This window comes from Rhipicephalus microplus, chromosome 2 (genome assembly GCF_043290135.1).
Source record: "Rhipicephalus microplus isolate Deutch F79 chromosome 2, USDA_Rmic, whole genome shotgun sequence".
Classification (NCBI taxonomy): Eukaryota; Metazoa; Arthropoda; class Arachnida; order Ixodida; family Ixodidae; genus Rhipicephalus; species Rhipicephalus microplus.
Window position 1 is genome coordinate 272,283,442 of NC_134701.1, and position 11,744 is coordinate 272,295,185.

Below are 11,744 nucleotides of genomic sequence, written 5' to 3' on the forward strand. Positions count from 1 at the left end.
ATGGCGGTGTTTCTATATGGGGAACATATGATGAAAAGATGCGAGATGGTGGTACTTGGAGTGTTGACTAGATGGACGAACGGACACATAGACAGATGCATGGATGGACGCATGAACGGACGCAGGGGCGGCTGCATGGACGAACGCAGGGACGGACGCACGAACAGACGCACGCACGGACGGGCTGATGGACGCATGGATGGTCACACTGACGGACGCATGGACGGACGGAAGCAAGAACGAATGGACGGACGAATTCTTCGCCCCACTCTCCATCATTCACTCCGTGGAAATGCTGCCATTTTTTTTTTCTGTGCAACACATTCTCGTATGGCTTCCGTTGATCGATCGAACATTCGTGACATCAGCGTTTGATATGATTGCCAACATATACTGACATGGCAAACAGCACGTGCATGTGCTTAGGGTGCGTTCACACTAGGCTTCAAAGAGAGCGAAAGCGACGAAACTCTACGGTAACTGGCTCGTTTCTCCGCCCAAGCGGCTGGAAAACCACGTGGCGGGCGCGCAAAAATCGGTCCGAGACCGATTTTCCCGCCACACGAAAGCGGCTACGGTTTATGTTTGGCTGTACTAGACCAAACCGCGTGATCTTAACAGCCGGCCGCAGATTCGACATGGCGGCAAAGGCGTCGGCGTTGGCTCGCATCGGCTCAAATCACAAACTACCCGTGCAGCACGACGAAGCTTGATGGCCTCAACGAGGACGCGTTCATCGAGAGCCTGGTTTGGATTACGATGACTGGTACTCTGGAATCGGACGGTGCAGCAGCGGCGAGTCATCATGCTCCAACCTGTCTCGCGTTCGTGTACAGCCAGCTGAATCCGCCGCCGCCACTCGTGTCGTTTCATTTGGCATATCTCCTGAAACAACGCTTGAAAAGGTGCGAGCTGTTTCTTTTGAGTACATTGAGCGAATAACTAGAATTTGATATAAACTTTAGTGCTCAGAAAGCAGGCAAAATTGAATTCTTTTCTGCGTAGCGATGTCAGCGGTGGCGTCATGAAGCAAAACGAATGTGAACGTTCTCGACGCACGTGGTCGTGGTCTTCCGGCCACTCTTGCGATTTCGTTTTGGCCTCACATGTCAAGTGTGAATGCGACCTTAGGGTGACTGGCACAGCCGGGAGGTGAGCGCTGGTGGGGCTCGACCACCTCCGTTGCTAAATATTTTAGCGATTTCGTACACACCTACACATACAAGCTCAGGCATATAGTATAGTTAGCACATACATATTTAGCATAGTGTAGTTATATACTCCCTGCCTTCCCTCTGGTTGTTTATCCTATCCCTAGTAGTTATATACTGCACATATATAGTTAGCCGCCCTCCCCACTTCTTGAAAACATATCTCGCTATGCTACTGCTTTCAGCGTTCCTATTCACGCGCAGCTTTATTGCCTTACGGCAAAAAATGCCCGCAACTATTCGTGATCCTCTTCATATTTTTCTTCGCAACTTCTTACGGCTTCATCATTGCTGGTGCTCAAGGCTTCGAGTTTCAGCTCCCGTGACATCACCCACAGCCACACACTCACAGCCACCTGGATCTTGTGCATGCATCGGTGCCGCGCGCGCCCGATCCAGGCAGCCGTGCATCACCAAAAGAAGGCAATAATATTACAGAGCTTGCAGCAAAGCATAATGTTATCTAAAAGCTATAACAGATGATTAGATGCGAAACATTGTTGTAAGTCCTGAGGGACGTTACTGAACGCGCAGCGGGCTGCTACCATTCTTTCTTTCAGCTTTATCAGATTGAAAATGAACATGCAAATAGCTTACCGTGATCGCCGACGAAGACAATTAACGTGTCGTTGCGAAGACCGGCTTTATCGAGCGCACTCAGAACCTTTCCGACTTGCTTGTCCATGTACGTCACCGCAGCGTAATAGTGTTGGCGTATTTTTTTCTGCAGATTGGTCAGGTTGGGTAAAACACGTTAGCACTACAAATAAAACAAAACGTTCATAGTTACTAAGCTTTCAAAGAAAACTTCAAAATTAGCTCAAGTTGTGACTTGGAAGCAAACAGCCATATTTTTTTGGTAAAAACTTAATAATGTATATTGTAATTTGATTTGATTGATTCATATTTGAGGTTTAACGTCCCAAAACAACCATATGAATATGGGCGACGCTGTAAAGGAGTCTCCGGAAATTTCAAGCATCTGGGGTTCTTTACGTGCATCAAAATCTAAGCACTTGGGGACTCAAACGTTTTCGCCTCCATCTCGTTAAAACTTTAAAATGAAACTTGCAGTTCGTATAAAATTTCATAAATGCCAAAGTGTAATGCAACGTCACAACACCTGCTTTCTTATTCCGTTAAAGCCGCTGTTTCAAGGTTAATGTGCAATTTTATGACCATGCGCGTGTCAGTTTTTACATGCGAAGCAACTTTTTGACTAGCGTGCGTAACGCTGTCCCTGTGTACGAACGCGCCGCACGCCGTAGGTGTTGGCGCGGTGCCAAGTAGGTCACACCGCTGCAGCGCGTCGACGTCACACTTCTGTCACAGTGCGCGCTGACGTCACTTTCTCCCACGCCTGCCGCCCGCTTGCCGCGCGCCCGCAGCTGCCGCCTCCACTGTTCACCCACAACACCTGCCGCGATTGCCACTCGCTACACCACTGACTCATCGGCCCATGCACAATAAACCTGACATGTGCCTAACGTACGCGTCGAAACATGTCTGTACGTGTCACCTACAAGACCTACGCCAGTCATTGCTCCAAACAAATGTTCCAGTGCTCACCGGAGCACCGGCGTTAGCGTCGGGCAACCCGTGATGCCACTCATGCGCAACGCTGCTGATTTGCATCCCACAAGGATTCCTTTCTGGGAGATGGACCAATTTGTTTCAAGTTTTGTCATTTCTTTTCTGTCAAGCTATTCCACCGAACACATTTTCTACGACATCCAAGCCTAACAGAAAACCTGTGTCATGTCTGCCAGATGATGTAGATGTCAAAATAACTTATAGAGAGCTCAAAATATAAATAAAGACCATTACTGTATAATTTTCACTCGAAATGAAGGAATTGGTTGAAACGAGTCACTAATTCTTTTTCTTCTCTGAACCCTCGGTAGTTGCCACTGATTTTATGTCAACGCACCTGGAAATCAACTGGAAGAGGGCCGTACGGAAAGCTGACGTTCAGGAGGCTGGCATCATGACGTCTTCGCACATCAGTCCAAGGATTCCATGCCACAGGCGGCAGGTCAGCGGGAAGCTCATGGTCGGGTGGAAGCTTGATGTGTTCAATGGGATATATATCTATGATAATGAAGGAAATATACGCTAAGATTGAGACTTTGTAGGAATTTCCGCCACTACTCTAGGTAGAAGCGCCGTGAACGACTTCGATTGGGTCACGTTTCCTAACACACACACACACACACGCACACACACACACACACACACACACATATATATATATATATATATATATATATATATATATATATATATATATATATATATATATATATATATATATATATATATATATATATATATACATACATATATACATATATGTATATATATATATATATATATATATATATATACATATATATATATATATATATATATATATATATATATATATATATATATATATATATATATATATATGTTCAGTACAGTACACATAACACTACGAATTTTGATTAAACAGTGAAGCTGTTGGGTATCAGTTCTAAACTGGTCGTTGCCCAACATTCTAGGACGGCTTTGAGGCAATGCAGAGAAAATATTAACAAACGAATGCGCGACCTTCAGCTTTCCCATGATGTCTATTACCCGGCCCTCATCTGCACACCACCTGCTTCACTTCCGTCATAGCTCTCCACGTCTCAACCCAGCCTCGCCCACCTTCTCGATACCCTTTCTAGACCAGCCTCAACTCGCTCACCACCTGCTTCACTCCCGTCATAGCTCTACCCTGTGCTTTCCACGTCTTAACCCAGCCTCACCCACCTTCTCGATACCCTTTCTAGACCAGCCTCAACTCGCAACGCTAGCCTTGCTCTTCACACATTCAGCTTTACCCATGCTGTTCTTCGCTTAAAGCATCGCCTCGCGGTTGTGTTATAAAGAGCGGACAAAGGATTCTTTTGAACAGTTCAGCTGTTAAAAGACGAAGTAAGTCTTTGGGCATTTATTCTTTCCAGATCAAATTTTCTGAGATTAAATCCCCAGGGAGACAAGTCTCCTGAGGACTAGTTACTCCGCCGTCAACAAACGTTTCTTTTGAACGTGAACTTGTCCCGGTGCGTGTGTGAGAATGAGAATTTATTAGAAGACAGAGAGGTCGGCCTGAGTTAGTTCGCTCAAGCCTGCTACTCTACACAGGGAATAAAGGAAGGGGGAAGGAAAGATATATGAAGGATGATGATGAGGACAAGAAGAGGTGATGCGTTTGTACAGTAGCCGCTTAGCATAGCACCCTACAGTCTAGTATCTAGTCTAGTGCTTCCTGTAAAGTCTAAAACAGCATTTGTAGCAGTTTTTGACACTGTTTGGTCGTTCATTGTCGATAACATGTGGTTTTCACTCAATGGCGTTCACTCGATGCTTGCAATTTTGAAGTTAGCATTTTTTTCTTTGCGCCATGTATAGTGGGCAGTCACAAAATATGTGAGCTAAGGTTTCGCGCACTTCTCAGCGCTCACAATTTAGGGCCGGTGCGCTTTCTATTAGGCTGCAGCTGATTCTCGCTTCAGGCTGGTATCCCTAGTCGAATGTCTCAAAACAAATGCCTATGTTAGTTCACCTTAAGAACTTGAAGCATAAAAATCACGTTAGGGAGGGCGGGGTGCACATGCGATATGTATTAAGTTCAACTCATGGCCACCGCTTTTCTGAATGATATACCCGACCGGACTGTTTTTCTTTTTTTTTTACGAGAGTGCTAGTAATGGTATTATAGCAAGAGGAAAGGATTTGATAAGTAAAAATGGTGCGACAAATGACAACATGTTTGTTTTAATGTCGATGTAAATTACCTAAATTTATCACTGTAATTGATGCAAAGATACATGGTGTAAAAATTATGACTATGAATACTGAGGTGTGAAAACATCCAGGAGCCCGTTCACTACTGGGAATATGGCAGGCAAGCGAAACTTGTCATGTGCGTTTTTCGCCTGCTGTCTTTCTTTCCTTCTTTCTGTCACAATGTACAATGCTATCTTTCTTTCACTTTTTTCTTCCTACATGCCAGATGCCCCGCCACGGTGGTCTAGTGGCTAAGGTATGCGGCTGCTGACCCACAAGTCGTGGGCTCGAATCCCGGCTGCGGCGGCTACCTTTCCGGTGGAGGCGGAAATGTTGTAAGCCCGTGTGTTCACATTTGGGTGCACGTTAAAGAACCCCAGGTGGTTGAAATTTCCGGAGCCCTCCACTACAACGTCTCTCATAATGATATGGTGGTTTTGGGACGTTCAACCCCACATATCAGTCAATCGATCCATGCCAGATACTGGACCTTCATCCACATGCTTATCAGTGCAACATGCCACTCGCTACAGGCAACAACGTCGGCCATGCGTTCACATCCAAGCAACAACGAAACGTGACAACGTGAAATGACAAGTCACCATCTTGAAAGATGATAGCCTTATCAGAAATGGCTGATAACCGACAAGCGTACGATTGATAGAATATCAGTTATTGTAAACTGGTGCATACGACTATTAATTTGATCGGCTCACTTTCTAGGGCTGCACTTCTATATTATAGCTTTTTTCTACAAAAAGCGCTGCCATCACTGAAACGTGTAACTGATGACGTGGTTTATTGAACAAGATGGTTTACCCAAAGTGTTATACACGACGCGAGCTTGAGTCGATGACACCAAGTTCATCTGCATCAGACGCAAAGCGCCAAAAGCGCCTTCTTCTGGAATAATCGAGCTGCTTTGACCAAACTTTAGGAGTAAACTTATCTGCCTTCTTTGCACCGTAAAATGACGAATAGAAACAACCACAAAAAGCAAATAAAGGTAGGGATACTTACCTAGGTACTCTTTAGGTATTCGGAAAGGAATGTGGGGCTTGTAGAAGCCTACAGCCAGGAAGAATGGCATCTGTGGGCTGTTTCCACCTTCTCTCGACGTCCACTTGCTCAAGAATTTTGTCGCGACTTCAACGTTCTCAAGATCCGGCAGTGTTTGTAGAGGTTGTGTGGATACGTTCACGGCACACAGAAGGTTGGCCTTGGGGCCACCGCTGGGGTCAGGACAAACCTGGAAGTCACATAGAAAATCATACTCGATACGCAACTCATACTCTATATGAAACACTGTGAGCTTTAACTCATGCGCTATGAAATTTCACTACCTAAACTGAAAAAAAAAGAATAAAGTTTAAATGGAAATAATCCTCTGTTTGTGATCAGCTAAAGTGAAATGACAGTAATGCCATGGTGAATTGCGTAAATTATTCTAACACACATAACATATGTTGTGACACCTTACTTATTATCTAAACTAATTCTGTAATAATCGAGATGTTTGTTCTTTTACCTTCTAGCCTGATTTTGAATATCAGAAAAAAAAATCAACAGTGCCGACGGGCCTCTGTGAGCTTTAGAAAAACTAAAATTTGTAGCTGCGTTTGTTTGTAGGTCATCAATGTAGACTCGGGGTACACAAAATGAGGCAAGTCTGTAAGAACTAAACTTAGTCAATATGAACAGTAGACGAACGAAGGCACCACGTGCGTGTAATTAGTCTGTATTATTAACAGTGACATGTCAGCGAATGTTTTGATACATATTTTCTATATACCAAGGCATTCACTGCCATGTAACTGTTGATCATACAGCCGAACTCTACAAATGTGCTGCTTTCATTTATTATCTTGTACCCTTGGATCATAGGAACGTGAAAGATTGCATGACGACCACGCACCACGTGCTTGCTTTTGACCCTTTCCGTTGTGTAACAAAGATTTCACATTTTCGAAGCGCCCACCGAGGAGTTAGTAACAGTGCATAGACAATGGTGAAACGGACGTGATTAGTATAGACGCTAAGAGCGATATTGCATCAGCAGCCATAGCGCTCTTTGCATCCACTTATCCTACCCTTTTTTCTTGTCGCATATGCACTGTAAGTAACGTCTCAATGGATTGTTACCAACAAAAGCAACCTTCAGTTTGTAATACTAGCTCAATTTCATGATGTCACTGCAGAAGGGCGCCCTTATTATTGTCGGTGACATCGGAATGGGCGTGAAGTATATAGAGGGATAAGTTTATACACAATTATATGCGGTGTTTTGTGGCTCAAGGGTAATTTATTGTCCAAAGAGTACTATTTGAGCACCAGCTCATTTGACAAATGATTTGATTGATATGTGGGGTTTAACGTCCCAAAACCACCAAATGATGATAAGAGATACTGTAGTGGAGGGCTATGGAAGTTTTGACCACCTGGGGTGTTTTAACATGCACTCAAATCTAACCACATGGGCCTAGAACATTTTCGTCTCCATTGAAAATGCAGCCGCTGCAGCCGGGATTTGATCCCGCGACCTGCGGGTCAGCAGCCGTGTACTTTAGCCACTTTACCACCGCGGCGGGGCCTCATTTGACAGAATAGCACAATTCACATGCGAACAATGTTAGCGGTAAGTGGCTGTATAAGAGGCCTAAAATTCAGCGCTCTATAAGTGTGTCAAGCATATAAGTAATAAAATCACGAGAGGTACGGGAAATGAGTCTAGTAAGAATTCATTGCATATGATTGCGGTAATCAAATTATAGGGATGTCATTTTAACGAATGCCTCTTCAATGCCCATGTGTCAAAGGGCTCCAAGCCAAGTGTTTTCTGAATGTAGCTATCGCGGCAGCTACCTTCTTTCAGAGGTCATGCAGGGATGGCCCGGATATATGACGAGAAAGCAATGAATATCCCCTAAAATCGTGAACAGCGACCTGTATTTAAAAATAGTTTCCTTGTCTGTGAACATGTCCCATGTTTTTTTGTCCCAGGGTGCTGCGGAATTTGATTTCATAAGATTACGCGAAGCACTTTTTTCTCACACGATCTAATCTACTGCTCTGAATGAGAACGTGAGGAACATTAAGTGGTTCACCACTTATATTCCACAAGGGTGGTTTGCCAACAGACAAACAGTATAAGTGGGCACTGTTTGTATCCTGTTCTTTGTCTGGTAAGTACTACTTCGGTGCGGGTGACAATAAAGAAAATAATATGGTATGACTTTGATATGACCTGCCAATTGCCAATATACGACCTGATTGCATGTCGGTAACTGCCTCAATAGCTTTCTCAAGTGTTTGATGAGCACACGCTACACGTCTACTCATTATAATTGCTACGCCATGAAATGACGCCACCACATCACTTTAGTGCTAACGAAAAATGACGCTGTGACGGAGAAAGTTACCAGGTTTGGGTTATATATTTTTGTCTCTTGCATAGAGCACTTTTAAATTAATAAGGGAGTTCTTGTATTTCATAGAGGCTTAGAAGGCCTCAGGTGTTTCACTGTAGTGTTTTCACCTGCCTTTTAAGCATACGATGGTGCTGTGTGTCCAGTAAGATGCGAGGTGTTCATGCGAATACTTTCTGTTTCAGGAAACGGGGCCATCATCCTGCCCCATTATTTCGCTTTTGCTTTCTTTGCGTGGTCGCGAGAACTGCGCCGCCCTCTCGTCACCAGATGAGGTGATACCCTCTCGTCACTAGATGAGGTGATAAAGTGTGCGATGCCTCCTATAGGAGCCGCTGGATGCCCGCACGTCTGAGCTTGTGGCTTGAGATTCGGGCCTTGACCCATGACACGAGGCGTTGTAACCCGATCACCCTGAAGTCACCAGCCCTGTTCGCACGTTGGCGGAGTAGACTACACTACTGCCGCCTTTATCGCAGGTGCCATAGCCGATGGCTCGCTCTGAGCAAATGAGTGGTGAGGGTCGGTGCGACGTCTCCACCCGGCATGTCGCATCATTGTAGGGCGTGGTGTGAAAAGGTGAGCCCCGTTTTACGGGCCTCTTTGAATGAAATGCCCTTGAGAGTGATCGTGTCCTTCTCCCTTTTCCAGTTTGGACAGGAAGGCAAGTAGGCTGCATGATGACCGTCATAGTTGATGCAGTGAGTTGTGCTCGCACACTTATGAAAAAGGTGGATTTTGCCTCCACATATTGCACAGAACCACAGCAGTTAGGTGAACCCTGGCCAAATCGCTGATATTTAAAACATCACCTTGAATTGGGTATGTACGAATGGATGGGTAGTTTGATGTACCCGGTTTCAATCGCTTGTGGTATATAGCACGGCTTGTGGTATATGGTAAGGTTTGTAGTATATAGTAATTTTTGGTTGTAATTTCTTTGTTGTCACGTCTGATGTTGATGCGTTTCAGAGTGGTCACGTTTCGACAATTCCATACCTTTGAGAATTCATTTTCAGACAGTTTGAGGAGTACTGTTTCTGACACAACCCCACGTGAGCTGCTAATTGATATATGTTTTGAAACAGCTTTTCGAATATTGCCTAAGCTTACGGCGCAGCTTTAAAGTTTTTCGTATGGTTGGCTTTGGGGCGACTTCAGCAGAAGGTCTCCGCTAGCAATTTCAGTCGCCTTACAGTACTGAGGTTTCAGATAAACATTTCGGCTCGACAAATAGGTAAACCACTCTTCTCTATATTCTTTTTTTCGTTTTCCCTGTGTATAACTTGCTGTTTCAGATAGGTTGCTCTAAATTGGCTAAAAGGGGTTAGCTCGTCGGTGCGTACCCCCTTGTGAGGATAACGATTAAGTAAACGGCAAATTCAAGGTGTTTTCAAAGCAAATTTGTATATTTCGGTAGCACTGGCGGCCACCCATCATGAAGTCCAACTAGGGGACGTTGCAGCAGTTAACATGTAAGGCTGCAGGCGCCAACGGTCCAATGCCGCTCTAACCTTTTATATTATATTCAAAACTGGACCCATATACACGGTTATTCCAAGCGGCCTCCGAAAATTGTAACAGAAGAGATTAGAAGACAGGAGAGAAAAATATTGAAATGGCGACTACCAATTTTCTCTGAGTGGGTGAGCCCCGGGGTGCCATCTACGAGAAGCCGGGCAAAAGGGGAGTGTACCTTCACAGGAAAGACTTGAAGTTCCAGGAACCCATCATCCACACAATGATCAAAACACCCTTCTCCCCAAACATGGCTAAGCCACGCACAGCTAGGCGTGGAAGGTGGTCGAGACGGCCCATTTTCCTCGGACCATGGTGACGCTGCTCACGAAACACCAGCTTGCTGCGCAGACGCCCCTGTGTGGCACGGACTAACGTTGGAATTCCCTTCTGATATTCTTACTGTGGAGTAAGATCGCTTTGAAAGATGAAGAACGCTTTACCTCTTTATTCTCGAAATAGAGCGACTTTGGAGTAAATGGCTTGACAGACCAGCTGTAAGGGTAGTCCAGGTGACGGCCAGTTGGTGGTCCTGTAGATACAAAAATGCACGACATACTCTGAATTGCATCGAGCAAAAGATTTGTTAAGTATATCTCAAAATGAAATACGGCCCATTTTCATGATTTTCAAAAGATTGTCTCTACCTATTTAAGCACTTTAGCGGAAAGCTTAACGCATAGAAACATTTCCAGATCAGGGGGGGGGGGGAGGGGGGGAGCACGTATATTTGATACACATAAACACATATTCGTGCACTACGCACACCTTTGTACCTTCCGTTACCTAAGCTGCACCTGATCTCGATCCTGTTTCTCTCTTTGACATCGCCCCTGGTGAGTTCATTTGTTGTCTCCAAGTTGTGTTTAAAACACATTTCAATACGCATATTTACTCTAAGCATTATGGGTTAGGGCAAGTTGGAATCACAATAAAATAAACATTCCTCTCATACTGGTAAAATATTTTAGCGACGCATTGTGAAGGCTGTAACTACGCTAATCCTGGCCGGCTGCTTCCTGAATATCCACGTGCGTTCTCGTAAACAGCTCTGCAGATTTGTACTCTCGCATGAAGTTTTATGGGTATTTACTAAATGCATTTAACATGCATGTTATTTGGCATCCACCTTTCAACTTCTGATAATTTCTTTGTTATTGATCAGTAGTGTACTCTCCCTTTTTCATATGTTTTTGGCTATCTATTAGAGATAACCGTATTTCAAGTAGCCAAACATACATTATCGTTTAATCGACAGCAAACGTGACCCTTTGTAGGCATTGCATCAGGTGCAATATCGCCATGACGAACCTGGGTGAAAAACTTTGCCCACGCTGGCAGTGTGGTAGCCATGTTCCTTGAAGTACTGTGGTATAGTGGTGAAGTTTCCCACAGTGTGGCGCCAGTAGTGGCAGTGATTTTCGTAAATGCGAAGGGTGTCAGGCCTTCGACTCGTCAGGAAGGATGTCCTACTTGGCCCGCAGAGCGCTTGCTGAAAGACAGATGGGATGTGAGACTTAGAACAGTGGCCACCTTTTCCTGCAAGCCAGCTCAGGAAGGCATCACTGATGGACGAATGAAAAGAAGGTCCTCACTAAGACTTTATTTCGTATAAAGATAAGATGTTGAAAGTGAGGTTGGAAGTTCACAGCGAATATGAAAAGAGCTTAATGAAAGGTGAGAACTATTAAGTATCGGTTGCGAGATCAAAGCGCGTTGTCGATATTTCGACCGTGCCATCATCGTGGTGTTACCTACGATGGAACTACGG

The 11,744-nt window shown here is 44.6% G+C and overlaps 1 protein-coding gene across 1 annotated transcript in view; it reads right to left on the minus strand.

Annotated features, from left to right (window-relative positions):
* The window catches only part of Ids (iduronate 2-sulfatase), a 30,281-nt gene that overhangs the window by 7,094 nt on the left and 11,443 nt on the right, over positions 1-11,744 (minus strand). The window contains exons 4-8 of the mRNA XM_037420971.2: positions 11,285-11,465; positions 10,417-10,505; positions 6,051-6,279; positions 3,142-3,302; positions 1,809-1,935 (exon numbers count right to left, since the gene is read on the minus strand). Of these exons, the coding sequence (XP_037276868.2) occupies positions 1,809-1,935; positions 3,142-3,302; positions 6,051-6,279; positions 10,417-10,505; positions 11,285-11,465 (787 nt within the window). The remainder of the gene's footprint in view (positions 1-1,808; positions 1,936-3,141; positions 3,303-6,050; positions 6,280-10,416; positions 10,506-11,284; positions 11,466-11,744) is intronic.